General features: G+C 41.7%; 4 protein-coding genes across 4 annotated transcripts; 3 read left to right on the forward strand and 1 right to left on the reverse strand.

Moving 5' to 3' along the window:
- Positions 1-86: 86 nt before the first annotated feature.
- On the forward strand, positions 87-3,397 carry LOC118416206 (protein shisa-4-like). The gene is made up of 4 exons (XM_035821288.1): positions 87-102; positions 1,670-1,865; positions 2,462-2,628; positions 2,986-3,397. Exons 1-4 carry the CDS (start codon positions 87-89, stop codon positions 3,198-3,200), a joined length of 594 nt encoding a protein of 197 aa, XP_035677181.1. The 3' UTR covers positions 3,201-3,397.
- A 3,233-nt stretch (positions 3,398-6,630) lies between these two features.
- LOC118416734 (pro-neuregulin-4, membrane-bound isoform-like) lies at positions 6,631-10,758 on the forward strand. Its single transcript, XM_035821955.1, has 5 exons — positions 6,631-7,083; positions 8,815-8,923; positions 9,160-9,324; positions 9,743-9,836; positions 10,173-10,758. Exons 1-4 carry the CDS (start codon positions 7,005-7,007, stop codon positions 9,834-9,836), a joined length of 447 nt encoding a protein of 148 aa, XP_035677848.1. The 5' UTR covers positions 6,631-7,004; the 3' UTR covers positions 10,173-10,758.
- A 312-nt stretch (positions 10,759-11,070) lies between these two features.
- On the forward strand, positions 11,071-16,001 carry LOC118416728 (probetacellulin-like). The gene is made up of 5 exons (XM_035821944.1): positions 11,071-12,127; positions 13,810-13,872; positions 14,211-14,346; positions 14,671-14,832; positions 15,237-16,001. The coding sequence occupies exons 1-5, from the start codon at positions 11,998-12,000 to the stop codon at positions 15,319-15,321; spliced, it is 576 nt and encodes a 191-aa protein (XP_035677837.1). The 5' UTR covers positions 11,071-11,997; the 3' UTR covers positions 15,322-16,001.
- On the reverse strand, positions 15,884-18,358 carry LOC118416732 (pro-neuregulin-1, membrane-bound isoform-like). The gene is made up of 4 exons (XM_035821952.1): positions 18,147-18,358; positions 17,525-17,699; positions 16,584-16,754; positions 15,884-16,279 (listed from the first exon to the last, which is right to left on the reverse strand). Exons 1-4 carry the CDS (start codon positions 18,244-18,246, stop codon positions 16,189-16,191), a joined length of 537 nt encoding a protein of 178 aa, XP_035677845.1. The 5' UTR covers positions 18,247-18,358; the 3' UTR covers positions 15,884-16,188.
- Between the last annotated feature and the right edge of the window lie 577 nt (positions 18,359-18,935).

Here is an 18,935-nt window from a genome sequence, read left to right on the forward strand (position 1 = left end):
TACACACGTTGTTGTGGTCAAACTTGGCCGTCAATTGCTCAACTCAACCAAAACCGTCCCTTGCTTCAGTAAACATCCCCGAGAAAATGGCGGAGCCGGCTGGTAAGAAATCTAGTGTTTGCCCAGCAGTCGTGCCCTATACACGAACTCCCAATTACTGCACTCAACAAGGCGAGGAGATTAGCATCAAGTGGACCTGAGGTGCCACAAAAAGTCGTCCCCACTTCAAAACAGATTACTTCTTTTTCTCGCGTGTTAAAGAACTATAGCTCTTTGGTAGACACCGTGTGGGTACCGGCTGTGCTATACATGTACGAGCTATTTGAAACAGCAGAGAAATCGTTTGGAAAATAACCTTTCAACCATTCAAATTTGATAAACAGTTTTCAGGGCCTCCTGAAGGTGTGAATACGTTCAGAACTGCCTCCAGTGTTTGGAATTGCTTCGATCGCGTTCCCAGAATATCAGAATACCATTCTGATAACGCTATCAGAAACAGTGCAGTGATATGGATTTGAGACGGATGCAGTTCACTAATCTTAAGCTTCTTGTCTTTCTGTCATTCGTCTCAGCGACCTTGTATGAACATGGAGGTAAGCTCATTAATGTAGTATTCTATTACCTATCTTTCCGTTTTACTGGTACATAAAGGTAGAAGTTAGATCATTCATTCTTACTTGTTTCTTTATGGTTTATGATACAGTCCACATTGACACAACTTTCGTAAGGTCTACTACAACTTTTACTATACATTGAAACAAACAAGTGGACAACGTTTCAGATGAATTGTATAAGAATAAATGAACATGTTTAGTCTGACGCATCGTTGACAACTAGTTCTAAGGCCTAAACATGATTTTTAACTTTATATGTGCTATAATTTTACAAAATAGCACCATGCCACTACTGGCACTGCTGTGTTATGAATTTATGTGTTTGATGTTGCTATTTAAGTCCCGACTTTGCATTAAGTTTCTACGTATCAAGTTGTAATCTGCGAGGATATCCTAGTGATGATAAAATTCCGGTAATGATCTCAGGTGCAACTGTAGGGTAAAATAAATTTTGCTAAGTGATATCTAGTACCAGGGGATACCTTGAGTCTAGCCTGGGTACCATCCGGATAGTAGTTCACTTCGACGTTTATTATATACCATTTACGTCGATTCTCTGTTATTCTGCTATGGTAGTAGAAGCGAACATATGCATAGGAGCGAACTACTACCCTACTGGTACCCTGACTAGTGGGTCTATGGAGCTAAACATAACCACTAGACATAGTAGCTAAGTTAGGCCTACGGAAAAATTACATACTAGTATATGTAAGGAGACAATGTTCGTTGCGTTGGAGAGAGCAAGGACGTTGAAATGCAGATCTTCACGTATGGAAAACATAGAATACTCAAGTTACTGGAAACCGTTAGATGTAGAATATCATCCATTGCGTTGGATAAAATGGCAGCGCCGAGACTCACCTGTTTTGACTTTTTCGTCTTTTTAAAACATGACATAAACTACCCCTGCTTTTACAATGAATACCTAAGGTTTTCTGTGCCACGTAGAGCAGTTTTGCACTTAGTAAGTTAGCCAATTAGTGAACATAGATGTAAAATATCCATAGAGATGTTTGAAAAATTGCAATTCGTGATGTGTTGCTGTATTTCCTCAGCCGTGCATGCAAAGCTTCAGGGGCCGCAGAGAACATGTTCTCCGTTTTACAACCCTGCGGGGATATATGTCCCAGAGTTCAGCTGTGACGATGACGTGTACCCATACTGCTGCGGGGTGTGCGACAACAAGTACTGTTGCCGTGACAACTCAAGTCTCATCTGGACCGACTGCGACCAGCCAAGACTCCCATTAAGGTACGGATGACACAAGGATGATTGGTTTATCACCAGATGCCACACACATTTGCTAAGGCTGTTTATGTTAACCCTGATGGAAGGGAAACATATTGTTTTTGCTCCGTTTCTCCCTCTTCTTCTTCTTCTTCTTCTTCAAGTTTGCCAAACAAATAAGGTCAATGACCTGAACCAGGCGACTGTCACCATGGTTACTGGTAATGTAGTAGACTACCAAGTAGTGTTCAAGTATATGGTGAAGTTTGCCAAACAAATAAGGTCAATGACCTGAACCAGGCGACTGTCACCATGGTTACTGGTAATGTAGTAGACACCACGTAGTGTTCAAGTATATGATGTAGTAAGTGGCAGGACAGGGATGAACAGGCTAGTCACCACATATATTGATGTGGTTGATTAAGGCTTAGGCTAGGCCATGTGAAAGTAAGCATTATGTATTTGCCTGCAAAATGATAACGTTAACTTAATTTTTCTAGTTTGTCTAGTTTGACTACAAAATCCTCTACCGCCTTGCAAATCCGATGTACTTTTCTTTTCATTGGAAAATGGCATTGGTCGAAGTGACGCCTAAACACTGACCATGATTTGTCTTCCAGCCTGATCATTCAGCTCGGGTTTGCGGTGGTTGCCACCCTGTTCCTTGTGGTTCTCTTGCTGGTCGCTGGGTGGTGTTGCAAGAGATGCAGAACCAAGAAGGGGCCAGTAGAAGAGAGCGACGAAGAGGATGACATCGACAGCTTTGGCAGCGGCAGAAGAGCGCAGTGTAGGTGTCGGATGTAAACATATCTTCCAAATATTTTGAGAACTATACACGAAAGCTAAAGATATCAGCCATGTAACAAAATCAAGTTCGTCTATGTTGAATCATTTAAGTGACTGATAGATTTCAGTATCATGTATATCATTCGGAATGTTAAGACCGCTTCATAAGAATCCACTTTAGTTTTTTTTTAATAACTCATAAGGATCCACTTTCAACAACAGTTTCATCAGCACCTTGAGTAGCTCACTTAGCTGTAAGTTCATGTGATGAAAGATTTATGTTTTTATGCGCGTAGTTCTTACACTTATTCTTCCCAATAACGACCATTCACATAGCCGAAAATCTCTTCTTGTGCAGATACGAGCGCACGACGCCATGGGTTCTACGCGCCCCCTACCAGATCGAGTGGGTACAGCAGCCGTCGTCCGTGTCCGTGCGGTTCGCCCGTTCTCCCTGCGCATGCCCAGTTCTGTTACCATGGCTACATGAATCCTGTGACGTACCCCTATCGGTCCCCACACGGATACCACGGGAAACAGGCAGCACAGACTATCGTTCTGCAGGACTTCTGAAGAATCAGACTTCCCTCCTTGGTTGTCCAGTCATGCAGTAGCCGGGGATAGAGTTGATTCAGCTCACCATGTAATGAGAAGACCAGAAAAAAATTACTTTAATAGAAAGTCGCCTTGAACACGCATTGAATCAATCTATGTGGCTTTTTTTTCACACAAAACCAAAACAAGATAGAAACTCATTCAACTACACAAAAACAACGTATGAGGGTACGAGACTATGTGCAGCACAATAATGTCTTCCTTTCATCGCTTGAAACGATGAAACGCGCGAAGATTCAAGTGCGTAGTTCAAGATGTAGGATTTTCGTCCCAATTATATAAATCCCGATTATCGTTCTTGGAGGGAAATAGCTACATTGATTTGTATTGGTACAGTTTAAGTCACCGTAAGTTGACATTATCTGGAATATTGATAACGATAACTCACTTTTTTATCTTATTGTGTTTGTATTGTTCTAGGCATTATCATGATTATGTTGTGTATATATATTCTGCGGGTGGGAAAAGTTCATAAGCTCACTGTAGATCACCGAAATCTAACTCAAGTTCATTTGCTCTTCATTGTGTTCTCACTACCGTGTGTTCCACGCCTTCTCAATGCGCATTTTCAGCAGTTTGTATTCCTTATATGGGATTTTCTCGGTATGGATGTGTGCTATTTGTTTACAAATTCGGTAACACTGAAGTTCACTCAAGTTCACTTCACTCCTTACTGACTAAGTCTCATCTCCGGTGCACACCTTCCGGAATTTGCGTATGTGGAGTTAAGTTTCATCAGCCGTGTAGCCGTCTGCTTTCAGCAAAACTCGCTGTCACTCGCCCTTCCGGACATTCAAGTTCCCGCACCCACATAGTGGCTTTGAATAGTGCTTAACAAGTCAAGAACAGAATGACAAAACAGCGACATGGCTTACCTACGTCACGGCAACAGTACTGTTCGGGTGAGTGCAGATGAACTGCCGACCAAACTCTGTCTCCCCTTTCTCGTGTACGTGTACTTGTACACTTGTGCACCACTTGGAAGATTGTTGAGACAAGAAAAGAACAACAATAGAGTTCAACATGAACACAAAATAAATCACAAAACAAAACAACCCAGACCGAACACGCAACACGGCATACCGTTTGGAGAATGTGAGACCATGATCACAACCTTTCTGTCTGAGCAGTTCTGTGTGATTGGCCAGCAGGTGTTTTTTTCTCACAAAAATTCATCAACAAATGTTCGTTAGTTGATGACCCAGAAACAGACGTCAGTGTCGTGAGATGTCAGTTAACTGAAGTGAACCCCAATGTATGAGTCAACATTCACAGTGTCAACGGTGATGTTTTAACAGAAAAAAATTTATCACGTTTCTGTCATTCACCAAGTCTACACACCTTTCTCCTCCTTGCGTCAGTAGCAAGCGGTGAACACTGATGTAGGGGCACTTAAGAATTGAGTCATTTTGTAGTCATCCGCATCAATTTTCACCTTTTGTTGTGTTTGCACACTTTTTGAGTAAAATAAAGGTCCGGCAAAACATCAATATCGAATATGAAATGTTGTGTATTTTTCGCCTTACTATCATTATCCTAGTGATGCACTTTTCCCTAACGATCCGACTACGTAAGACAATAACAATGGAAAGAAGCCTCGAAGTAGAAGTTTGGGTTGGCTCACATGGGCTCATATGTGTTGTAACATAATTCACAAAATACCGAAAACGGCTACCAATGTCGTAGAATGCCAAAGATGTTAAAGAACAAAAATAAAGAATCTGTTGTAACATAATTCACAAAATACCGAAAACGGCTACTAATGTCGTAGAATGCCAAAGATGTGAAAGAACCAAAATATCTAAGAATCTATTATCGAAGAATCTGTTGTTCAGTATACTATATACTCTGTGTGTTCAGTCATTCGTTCGACCTGTCCACAAAGATCTCATAATGAAGACAACATTTTTTTTCAACTATTCTTATTCGCAAGCTTGCATCAGTTTTGAGGTTCCAGAGGAAGTCTTCCATAAAATCAACTCAACATGGCCTAAGCTGTAGTTTGTTTTCGGCCTCCGGGTGGGCTCACGTTCTCACTGCTCACACCAGGAGGAACAATAGATTTCCGTACAGGTCCTTACGTAGGAATCCGCAGTAATCCGCATCAAGACGACCAGGATGACGTAAGGGTGGGGTAAACAGTAAAATACTTCGCTGGGAAAACCTAAAGTAAAAAGAGTATAACTGTTTTACACTAGACAATGGACAATGGACAGAGTGGCAGGCTGTGGTGGCAGTGAAGAGAGAGAGCGAGCACTACAACTACTACTGTACTGCTACAAATAGTAGTAGTTGTAATAGTAGCAGTAGCAGTAGTAGTAGTAGTGACAGCAGTAGCTAGTATAGTAATAGTTATATATGCTTAACCGACATGTTTGATCGGCAACATATATTTTCTTTGCTTTATACGGTGAATAATAAAGACGTCAGATCTAGCATCATAATTAACGATATAGAGAGTAAAGTAAATAACTCCATAATATGACGCCCAAAGATGAACAACATTTCGAGTGGTAAAGTGACAAAAATTAAGTCCCTTCTAATGTAGGTGGGTATGACGTAGCTCAGATCGCTCTCAAAATCAGGAAATGCTTTAATTGTACAATATATCATATATGTTATTTAGAAACAAGTAATCCACCCTTAAAAGATATGTAAGGATTTAACATTAACGTTGCTAAGTCGTCACTGATCCCCTTCCAACAAGTGGGTGGATACGTGTGCTATAAACAAGCCACTTGTCCACGTTTTATCCCCAAAATAGCACGTCAAGCATCGTCAGATTTTACTATGAATCAGTAAGGGTTAGAATAGCCCGGAGACGGTCAAACAAAGTCTTCCGCCGCGCCTTGGAATGTGCTCTGACGTCTGGAGTGGACATTGTTAGCAGGGGGAGAATGGTCGGTAGGTCGCTGGGACATCCCCGTGACGTCACACCACTTCAGCCGTATCAAAGTCAGCTAAGAGACCTGCACCCGCGGGACAAACAGGTGGAAGGATAACCTAGGGGTTTTTTCAAGAAATGTGATGGTGGAAGATATAAGAGCACAGAAATTGTCATATGGATTCCTCAAGTACACAAACTGGCCCACTGTCGTGCCGATTAGGAGCGAATATCTAGTGTATCACAGATGTGAATTGTATTTTTTCTCTGGCCAACTTAACACAAACACAAAGTTACAGACCTTTCGCATCACATGATATAGTTGAGAGATATTTTGTCATGCCCATATATTTTTGGGTAATTCTTGCCCTCTATAACAAGAGGAAACGTCATCTGATATATAAATATTATGATAAAACGTTCCGCGCGTAACATGCTGGATCAGCAGTATTTCCTATCAGTGCAAAGTCAGGTGTTTCCATGAACCCCATCAATAGCCTCACCACGTGAACTTTGTTGGCCTGCGCGTTGAGGACCTGTTTTCTCTCAAAACAAAAGAACGATCAGTACAACCTTATTACCACACCCGGAAGACGGACGTCCGCTTTACGACGAAGTACTTAGCGTCAAGACCACCTTGCCGCAAAACAGTTGACCTGGAACGCTCAAGACGCCAAGGAACACCTTATAAGTGTGTTGGGACCGCAGCTTGCTCACCAGACACCAGTCGGCGATTGAAGGCGACACGCACACCCGGCACACACAACTCAGTCTAGCAGGGAGAAAGGGACTCGCTACCGCCATCTGAGGATCACACAGCGGAAGGAAGACTACAAACAGGACATTTCCTTGTCACACCGAAACTTTCAGCGACAAAAATGGTGACGACGACAGTTCCTGAGAAGCACCTGAGGTTGATGATACTGACTCTGTGTTTAGTACCAGCGTTTTCACAAGGTAAGACTTGAACAGACTGTGAACTCTGTGAGCCGATTGATCATACTGTTTAGGAAAACATGTACACGTAGACTGTTATACATTTAAATAGCGTTAAAAATTATTATCTGATGTCAAGTGTGGAATTCACTACTCTAGAGCGTGTCAGAATATTTTTCCTCAATCTGGGGGCACATTTCCTGTTTATCTGTACATAGTATTGGCGAAGACGAAACGTCCGCGGTTGTTTTTTCCTATTTTGTGTAAGACCCAGGATTAGTACTAATCTACTGCTTCCCTAGTGCTTCCCAGATATTGAATATCTTAGGCAGATTTTCGACGTTTGAGCCAACTCAGACCTAGGAGGGGCTCTCATGGTTATGGCAAATAACAATGCACTTGAGTTAGGCCCAAATATCTTTGAATTCTTTCCTTTGAAGAAATGAAATACCATCTTTTGTTATCTTAACCTATGCCAAGGTCCTTTCAGTGGTCTTGCTGTTCAAAGTCTGCCATTTATCGAACCTAATCGTCCGAATCACACTTAAGTGATGGTCTATTGTACGATGTCCCTTGATAGACTTCCAATGTTTCCCGAGCTGTCATTCTGCTTGAACAAAACCTATAACTACTTCAACCTCAAATTCTTGGTTGTCAGGGTCTTCAAAGGTACTAACGTAAGCGTCTAACGTTTAGAAAACATAAATCTGATCAGACATTAGAGTAAATGTCCCCACCCACAACACTTGTCACGCCCAAGCAGCATGTTTTCTTAATGTCTCTCCGAAGATCCTTGTCTGCAAACCATGGACGCTGTTCAAACAAGAAAACAAGATAACGCTAATACTTCATTCTGTACTAACAGGATCAAACGAGACCACCGCAGACTTAAAGTACACCCCAACTTTACCCGGTCGTCTATCACGTCTTTAGAATACTGGTAGAAGGTTTACGTCAAGGGCCTACCGTCCATGGGGTAGACGTACGCATGGCTTGACAATGACGATAAATAAGCTAAAGGCGGGCTGGTCATTTGTCAAGCTCAGCAAATTTTACGTTGTTGTTTCAGCATCTACTGACGCAAAACAAATTCAAGCTTCGCAGTGGAATTATTAGAGTGTGAATCAGTTGAGCCGCTAGCAAGCAAAAACCCAGAAAACACAGCAAAATCGAAAAGAGGATAACCACTCTTGATTCTTCCATTCCCTAAACGCCCTGTATGTCAGATTTTAACAACCGTACTACGGAGGATGACGTTTTGCTGTGTCGACAAATAGATAGCAGTAGGTAAATACCTGTCGTATGCACAGGTGGGTATGTAAGGTATGCAGGTGGGCGTGACAAAGACATGGACTAAATCACGGACAAATGGATCGTAAAAAGTTCTCACAGACGAAGGTATATTTATGGCGCTTACAACATTTACGTGCGGAAGACCTGGCCATAAAACCGTGCCATGGACAAAGATCACATTGGTTTTCAATCATTAACGATTGGGGGTCATTCCGTCGAAAAAGGATGAGAGAGATATGTATAAAAACAAGTTGCTGTGTAGCCAAAACAAAAATGAAGGGGAGCAATAGAATTTGATTTCAGATAATTTCTGCACAAATCTTCACTCTTAACTTTATGTTTCTGTGCGCTCAACTAACTTTTTACTTTTTCACTTGTGTACTTCTACGATCTATTGCTTTGCTTCTTATTGCTTTTGACAAATGTGCAAAAGTTTAATTTTTCTTCCTCGGTTCTCAGATGGAATTTTCTACGATGACTGCCCTGAGAGTTACAGCGGTTATTGCCTGAACGGGGGGACGTGTACCATATTACCTGGGCTGCCGGAGGATCAAGCGATCAGATGCAGGTGAGTTCACAACAAAACGCAGTCAGTCAATTGTTGAGTCGGAGAACAGTTGATCTCTTCATTAAAGCGCAGCCTTTATCTGAATTATGTAAAGACGAAGACCTTCAACAAAATGTCCCATTATCATTGATACATACAACACCAAGAAAAATCGAATACAACACGAAACATGATATTGATGAAGTGATAACTTTGACCGTGAACACAGTAGAGATGTCTGTTGTTTGCATTTCCAGTTGCCCATCTGACAAAGTAGGAGAGCGATGTGAGAACAGCAACCCTAATTCTCAAACTACAGCGAGAGGGCCTGAAGGCGAGATCCGAGCTGTGTACATCGTTGTGGGCGTTCTTGGGGGACTCCTGCTCATAGCCACAGTTGCCACAGTGGTCTACTTCTGCAGGTTAGTGTACTGCTATGCCCCTATCTTTCCTAGAACAGCATCGGCGAGATAAAGTCTTGAATTATGCCTCCTTCCGGCCAGGTATTTTCGTCAACAATACTTCTGTGTTCCCTAAACAAGGTGTGCCCGTTGGTACCAATATCTCGAATACTTTACAAGGGAGATCATGGTGATAAATCAAGGTTCAAAGTAAACACATGTTAGGAGTCAAATGCTATAGCTAGCTCTTGTTGCTATCATAGTTTCGTTCCCTTCATCAATCTTGAATTGTATCAAACCACTACTTTGACTAATGAAGTTCAGGTCAGGTCCTCTGTGATTGTCACTTATTAGCTAATATTCACTCACTATCTTTTTGATCTGTCAAATCTAGAACACAGTAATAACGTAATTTTCCTTGCATTTCTCAACCATTCAGACGAAACAAGCATGAAGGCGAATGTGAAGGAGAACAGAAACTTAATGGCGGCGAGATGTCCTCAACGAGCAAAGTCATCACTACAATAGTATAGGTGCGTATTTTTAGACAACCACATAGTAGTTCCTAATGAATATTTCCTGTGTTTGCAAAGTCCAGGATTCACTGTTACATTTAACGCTGCTGCATGGTAAACGCTGGCATAAGTATAAACCGTATTTAATATGCTAAAATATACCATTGTACTTATGACAGTAATTTTATGCATATATGCGTAAAAATGTTTTAAAACCTACAAATCTATAACTTACATCTGTCTTCAGACAAAATGCAGCCTCCAAAATTGAAAACGTTCATCTTAATTGTAAATTTGTGATTATAATTACATTTCATTAATTGTATCATCTCTTCTATCATTATTTTTCTACAGTTGCACGTGCAGGCTGCCAAAAACGTACTCAAGATTCAGAGGCAACATTATTTATTTCTCATCTATTGTAAAAACAGCCAACTTTGCCGGGCGTGCCTGATATGTATTCTATTGCTGAGATCTGTACATAATCTAAATATGTTTGTATCTACATATCATGTAAATATATTCTGTACCTCTTAACGAAACTCATGATCGCATTTGGTGTCATTGATGACGATATTGTGATAGGTAAGTGAAAACGTGTGAACAGGTCTAGGTGTACAGTAAAATATTTTGGTTATTTAAATCCTGATTATCAAATTTGAATACATAGACATAAAATTCATTAGATTGTGTTGAGAGTTGTTTCACACCGCATAGTTCATTTTGACGACTGTTATCAGTAAAGTATACTATAAAGTATATCTGTGGCTGTGATAATTATATGTTCACTACTTGTAAATAGCTTGATTGATACCCTAGATATCTAGATTGATACCTAGAGCAAGGATTGTAGTGACAGATTGAACTGCGTTGACTGAGTTGGAGGCATCCTTCCTTCCCACTTGTCTGTGACAAAATAAAGTATCTCAATACCATAAAATGCAATGTTTTCTTCTTTAAAAACCACGTGGCTAATGCTTCCAAGCTAGGAACGAAAGAAAAAAATAGTGAAAGGTAAAGGTAAATTCGAGGAGAGCCCGAGAAGAGCACCGGAACATCGCATTTGATCGATTATGAATACTACATCGCAGTACCTAGAACCGTGACCGCAAATACAAATTATAGCTCTATAAGTCGTCTCCAAAACATCAATCCTCCCTGGAATTTCATGGACTAAGGACTGTAGAAGAAAAGGAATCGCATTCTAGCGGAAGTTCCCACAGATGTAGAGCAAGGCTGAAGACCGGAAGCGACGCCAGTGGAAGTCTAAATATAGGAACAGCAAGTGTGCAACCTGGTCTAGCTATAGGTAGAGCCCGGGTCATTGACCGCTACTATAAAGTACTTTACATGATGAGGTCTGTCATTATTGGCCCGGTGGTCATGTTTATTATTAGCTTCAAACTATTCGAAAGGCTGCATGGGTGGGCCTTTGCAAGGTAACGTTGTACTTCGTTTGGGTGACGGTACTGTCAACGTGTCAGATAAAGAAATTATTGCAATTTCTTATACATCGTACTGAATTCGAGTTTGCTGCCAAGTAAATGTTCAAATGGAGTGCCGACACGCGACAGGATAGAATTCCCGTTCCCTCCTCATACCACAGGTACCCAAGCTTATTGAGCGACATGGGCCGATGTCTCTGTTGTGGTTGATGACAACACCTAAGAACGCTTGTTGTTTGTTGTTAGTTTATACTTGAAAGGCGTAATAAACAAATTTGCCTATGGTTACGAAGAATTTTCCAGATTCTCCAGATAACTCCTGTCCAGGCGAATATCCTGTGGTGTCCACGTCAATGCCCTGCCGTACCCTGATACCCCGCCCTACTCGCACGCTTAATTGTTCTCACCCACTGACAGTACAGGCAATCCCTTCCATCCAACAAGGAACATCTTTGTGACGTCTTCTTCGACAATGCTGTTCCCGGAAGCCGGACGTCTTGTACCCAGGCTTTCTTAGTAACGTCTTGGCGATGAGTGTTCGCAACTTATAAATTGTGCTGTCAACACGGTGTTTAACACATTCGAGTTGTGACGACCGTGACACCATTGAGAGTTTCTCCGTGTTTAGGGGCAACATTTGGCATCGCCAGCATCTGGCTCGACTCTCCTGCACCACGGCATAGTTGGAACGTTTTCAGGCAGTCGTAGTTCATTCTCTTTCTCCGTGACAGAAGATGGTAGGAGATAGCATGCAGTACTTGGTGGGGATCTGGATCACTCTGTGTTTGTGTAGTCAGTACGCAGCACAGTCGCAGACGACAAACGTGACACTGCCGCAGGCGTCTAACACGACCCAATTTGAAGGTGAGTTTCTATGATTCCTTGTGCTTTACCTGTGGTACGCATTTCGTACAGCCATATCCAAACAGGACAATTTCTGGTATGTGTTAGGCCCTCAGCTAGTGGGTTTGGCCTTTTGAAATTGTCAGAAGGAGTAGAATTTTTGCAAATAATGATTAGGATCTCTTACAGACCTCACAAACAAGAAAAATGATTTTTGTGTCCGACACTAGGGGTTATTGGCTCATTGTCGTATGTACATGTTTAGAGCACGATGACCTATTTCTCCTTCTGATATTGTCGATTTTTAACATTTCTTTAGACTGGATATGTTAGATATTAGAAGGAGAGTTTATGTGTTTTCGTTCCACATTTTTCGACGTGTTTTCAGTTTTTGCTCGTGGGAATGTTTCTGTCATGAGTGGATATACTTCGCCAGCCCTGCACGTATTGTCATTCTGTTTGTTGTTGGTTCATGGTCGCGGAATGCCGCACCTCGGGCGAGAAACACCTGGTGATGACTCTGTGACTGTCAAAGTCGTCTGCAAGATAAGATTAAGAACGACCTAGAAGCTGTTCAAACGACTGTTTTGAGTGACGACGACTGTATATTGGACCTCGAATCCCAGGCTGATAGTGAAGAACACCAAGCAGAATCAAACACACACGTCTGAAATATAAAATGCGAGTATAGGAATAGTACCTTTATTCAAAACAGGCGAAAGGTGAACGATGTTTTACCGCATTTATTGGTAAATTGGAAGGCTCCAGAGGACGCCGACGACATGGACGGACTAGAACAAACATGTTTATTACATTACATTGGTACGTGAAAATTGTGACGCAATATTGGTCATTTTGCAATTCCATTTCCCATTATTCCACTTACGATCTCAGCCACGAACATGTCGCGATCGTTGCTAAACTCTCACCGTGAACAGATTCAAAGAGTAAGAACCCGTTATAGACTTGATGTTGCCCACCACTAATCTCCCACAGTCTGTCACCATGGGCATCGTTAATCGCTGTGGCAGGGGCTTAGATGTGGTGACCCACAACCGCGACAGGGTAATCCCAGGCCATTTCACCTTCCGCGAAATAAGATCCATAGGAACTGTCTTTTCCTGGTAGACTACTTGCGCAAGAGTTTCCTGGTATTTCCTAACGCACACGTAAACAGACCCCCCACTCCAACGGAATTTGGACATTCCTCTATTGGTCGATAAAGAGACTAGTAGAATATCAGGGATAAAAATGATGGACAAATCAGTTCTAAAGCAACAACAAGAGTTACTTTAACGAGACAGTACGTCTGTGTGTTGTCCTTTGTCGTCTCGTGTCCGATAACTGGTAATATTTTGTGTTGCGGCTTTCATACACCCCCAATCTTGGGCCTCCTACCAAACCGACCGCCCACTTGGCCCAGTGCCCACAATCATCCCACCTCCACAAGTTCACGTGCGAGAGGATGTTGACTAGACCTTGAGGCCCCACAGGCTGCTAGAAAACATTGTTGATATATTAGGAATATCAAAGTAGAACATACCATGAGTTTTACATGTTGATATTATGACTATCAATATTTGTCGGGGTTGCTTCCGTCGATTCACTCAAAAATGATCTACGAATAGGAAGACTACAATGTCATCAGGAATGTCGCAACTTTTGTCATTTCAAATGATTTGAACTTTTTGTCACGTCCACAGCAACACCGCAGACTATAACAGTCCATCGGAGATCAACATCCAAAAAGATTGAAAATGGCACAGGTTAGTGTAATGATTTTGCAATTTCTGTCCGCTTATAGGAATAAAAATACTACATAATGTTCTTTTGTCAGACTTAGAGTATTTTTTTGTATTCATGAAAGTATGTGCCATTCAAGTCGTGCTCATTTCAAGTCCAAAAGTCATTGTATCATTCGTACTTGTGGTACATTCTTTATCCATGTTGTACACCTGTCAGGGATCTAGCCAACGTCCTTCCGTCCTTTCACGAAATTTTGCTGCCACTGTACCAGGCAGAGCAGGAGAGCAAAATCTGCCCCTCAAAGTGCAGGAAATGGACACCTGTACCTGTTTGACCTACATTGTATGTCTATGACCAGGTGAGGAAGCCACTCCGACAACATTGTCAACCGGGCATTTCCAGACATGTCCCACGGAGTATGAGGGTTACTGTGATGAGGGAACGTGCAACTATATCGCGGAACATCCGGACCCTAAACAGAGGATAAGCTGCAGGTAAAACTGATTGACATTGTCAGAAACCTAGAGACACGTACATAGAGTTTGGTGGGGGTTGCCAACAGGAAGTTTTTCAAAACATCAAAGATGACCGCGATAAATCTGCTGTAGAATTAACAACCAGATTACTGTGTGTAAAGTAGTAACGTTTTATCAGCATTAAGCTAATGCATAGACCGTCCAAGAACCTTTGGTGGCAAAAGTGAAATTAGTCTTAACATTAACTTCACTACATCTTATCCCCACATTTTGTAATCATTAGATGTAATCAAATATACAAGTCATTTTAAGACGCGTTTTTTTCTATTTCCCCCCCTTCAGTTGCCCCCCGTGGAAACGAGGACAGCGCTGCCAGTTCAGTGACCCTGACTACTCCAGAAAAGACTCTGTGGAACGGGCCCTGCTGAACAGTTATGTCGTCATCGGTGTCCTGGTGGGACTGCTGGTCCTGGTGGCAATACCTGCGGCGGCTTTCATCTGCAGGTAAGGTTGGCTATAGCCTGACTAAAATTGCGCTCCTAGCGGCCAGCACTACAGTTGCCGACACCTAGGAGGGGGTCATTAACCCCAGCCAGTGAGAGATTGTGTAAGGCTGGCTAAGGTTGGCTAGTGCTTAAATAAGATATCAAACACGGCATTGTTTTTGTTGTTTCATGAATGTCCTCTTTACATGACAACCTGGCAAGTAGAAATTATACTTCTTCAAGCCAAAGGGAAGCTAGTTCTGAAAGCTGAGGTTGTTTATAAAACTCGAAGGTTGCCATAGTGAATTCTACTATAAAACATCTTACACACTTATTAGTTGCACATTTCTAACTCTGGAAAACTTTATCACTGTGTATGAACGTTAATGTAGCAATGCTCCTAACAGGCTACTTTGTTTCCAGACGCTCACGGTCCAGCCGAGATTCCAACATGAACGCACGGGACATGAGAGAGGCGGGGTCAAGTGCAACTCTCATGGGACCATAGACCAACTGCCTCCATCCATCATCATTATTAGGATCTGTGTATTTATTAACATGTTACGAAGGATAAAATGCAAGGCATTTATTTATTCATTACTGACATTAGCATTACATACGTTTAGAGTTTAGCCCAATGGCATTCTTCCCCCTGTAGCTCTCTACATCATTGCTAAGTTACAACTTAAAACTTTCGTTCATATTTATACTGACACATGTACTTAGATGGTACGTAATTGAACTGTACTAAGAATATGTCCTGTATATATAGAGTTTCAAGCTTGATTTATACCATGGTAACCAGAGTTTGTCTTGATGATACATTGAGGAAGGTTACGTCATTTTCACCCTCCATATAGTGATACTTGTACTTGACATAAGGAGTCGTTTCCTCCTTGAATAAAACACGCAATGCAAACACACACGTACGCACACGTGCACACGCACACAGTGACACACACACACGCACACACATGCACGCACATACGTACGTACACACACACACAGTATAATTTGGATGGTAGAAAATTTATCAGTGCCAAATATGAAGTACACTACAGTCAAAACGGTGGCGGATAATTGATCTGTATATATTTGAAAGTTATAAATCAACATAAATGTACTCTCTACTGACACATGATACGTCGCTATGACGTAATATTTTTGAATAAAATCTACAATGACTTATAACACCGTTCATGTTCTTTTATTTACACATCTTACTATAAGTAATTTTAAAACAACATGGAACCTGCCCAGGTAAACCACACACATATCCACACAGTCAGGCTTTATTGTACGAATATGGCCCAGTTGTTGTCGATGCCATCAGACATGTCAGTTCTCCTCGCCAATAGTAGCTCGCTGTGCGTCATCAGTTCAGAGCCGCTGTGCTCCCGTATTCGGTTTTGTCACCAGACTCACCAGGTGTCCGAATGTTGTAGACAGCTCTACGACGGTACAGCCTGATTAAAAAAACACCGTAGCATGCAGTTATCAACATTTATATGTGACCTTGTGGACGAGGCAAAAAGAAATGTGGAGCACGTGAAATAAGCGATTGTGTCGAAGAAGATTTGTACAGCATGACTCATCTTTATTTTTCCATTGTTGTGCATCATTGCCCTGTACTATTTCGGCTTATACATGTAGGTCATTTTGAGATGCTCGGACATACATTGGTTGTCAAGCATGTGTTATCATGATGTTTTATAGCCGTGAAAATCTTAGACGACCCTGCGGGGCTTACAAAGAAACTTGCACCCTCACCTCCAGCCCAGGTAAGCAGCCCCCAGCAAAACCAGCACAGACAGTACACTGGAGGACACGGCAGCGATGATGACAGTGTTGTTAGCCGTTGAACTCCGACCTGCCACCATGCCCCGTCGGAGGTGGATATTGCCGTTCTGGCAACGGTTTCCCACGTAGTCAGGGGTGCAGCTGTGGTGAGGATGGAAATAAAGGTCACTGACATTCTGTTCCAAATGATGAAATATGAAGTCGTGATAACGTGTTCTGCTTCAAACGTCGGAAAATTGTGAACGATCCGGCGGAAAAATCAGTCTACAACATCTATTGTTCACATCCTCTCTGCAGCCACGCCTCTGCTTTTAAACAAATGTCCGATCAATAATCCAGCCACTTTTCACTTTTTCTGTAAATTCTTAATCAAGACATGAGTTGAAAATGATCAACAACAAGTCTATAAATGTTTTTAACATTGACATCATATCCTTGTTTATAAAATACATTTCTCCGATGAAAACCCTTCGTTTCTTGATTCATTATATGTACCACCAGAAACATGTTGTTTCAATTCACACGTTACATGTGTAGACAATATTCGTGCGAGTTGACAAACAGCGGTCATAGAATATCATGGTCATGTCGACGAATGTGAGAGGACAATTGTAGTACCAACAGAGCTCTCTCTACCTCTGCGGTTGCACATAAGTGCGGCTTTTCTCCGCTATTACCGTGAGAACGGTTTATATTTTAGCGTGGGGGCATGAAATTCAATGGACAAATGAAAACAAGCGTGGTTTCAGCACTTGGAACAGAACCTTCGGTGTCTTGGAAATCGGTTGACAAAAATAACAACAACAAATACCCATATATATTTATTTACCCATATATACCCATTTCTGAATAAACGAATAAACGAAACGAATATTTCTGTGAGCACAAAGAAACCTGCAGGACGTCCCTACCGACAGAGCGGCCGCTGATGAGGGTCCGGGTGGTCCGGCAGGTAGAAACAGGTCCCACCGTGCAGACAGTAGCCATCATACTCTGCAGGACACTCGACGTAGTGCGAATGTCCAGTGGTCACAGTTGTTGTCCTTGTGGCATTTTTTGTAGTAATTTCTTCAATAATCGCATTGCCTGGAGAGATTGATATGTTGATCCAGATGAAAATATGTAGAACTTTGTTTCAAAGGTGTCACTTTTGTAGAGTTGCATTTTATTCTTGTCTGGAAAAACGTATTGTATTTAGAGCCCCCACCGCTTGTGGTTTGGGCACTATTTATATATAGTTGTAATGTTTACCTAGTTAGTTATGCAAGCATGATGTTGATATCTATAGTCTGTTGGAATTCATCTTTGCAGATCCACATGACAAGGATAATATCGACAAACTTTCCTTCAACATTACCGTGCCGCGTTTACTTTATTGTCTGAAAAAAGGCGAAAGAAATGTAACCATAAGCACAGAAATTAGCGTTACTTGAAATACGACCTGGGAACGTTACCGTATGCTGTTCCCATATACATACCGCTAAACACACGTACGACCCACCTACATATCACAATACACCTGCTGGAACAAACCTTCTGTTGGGACAACGTTGACTTCCACCGGTTTCCTCGAAAACGCTACCGATGCGGCGGAACAAAGCCAAAGGCAGAGAAGTTGTAGAACGCACCGCATGATGGTTGGAAATGAACAGGACGTAGCGGTGGTGGTAAAATAATGCTGGACTTTTAGACTTCTCGGAAGTTATGGGTTATTACCTGTGCAGAATTGCGGCCATTCCGGGTACTTTGTGGTTTACGGATCATGATAAGAAAAAGTAAACGTCACTAGGAAGACGAGGGTTTCAAAAATGTTAAATTCGTTTGAAATATTTCTTAATTTGATGGTTTGAAAAAAAAAACACTAAAATTCAGAAACTTTTCAATCAGATATTTCAAACGTTTCCTGTCCTGTCCGGCACTGCCTATTTGTACTCTACATGTATAAAGATTTAGATAAGCAAATGTATCATATCATATCATATAGTTTGTCTGATTGTCTGCTCACACGAGCACTCTACGTTATACGGATTTCATTTAATTTTTTATTTAGGTTCACTAGAAAATACTGACCAAAGAAAATAAAAGAATTTAATAGGGAACCGATATGTACAGCCAACTGTGACACAAACCACAGAACGTAGCTTAGATAGCCACGAGAATCAAACAAACTCACGTGACGTGACGTACCTACACTGTACCAACAACTAGTTGACTGGTAGTACCAAGCAGGTCTGGTACCAGGTGTGTTTTACAACAAGCAGATGAGGTTTTAAAAAATAACACTCGTGCTATGTTGTGTTGTTGCTTGAGATTTATCCTACA

This window comes from Branchiostoma floridae, chromosome 5 (genome assembly GCF_000003815.2).
Source record: "Branchiostoma floridae strain S238N-H82 chromosome 5, Bfl_VNyyK, whole genome shotgun sequence".
NCBI classification, from domain to species: Eukaryota; Metazoa; Chordata; class Leptocardii; order Amphioxiformes; family Branchiostomatidae; genus Branchiostoma; species Branchiostoma floridae.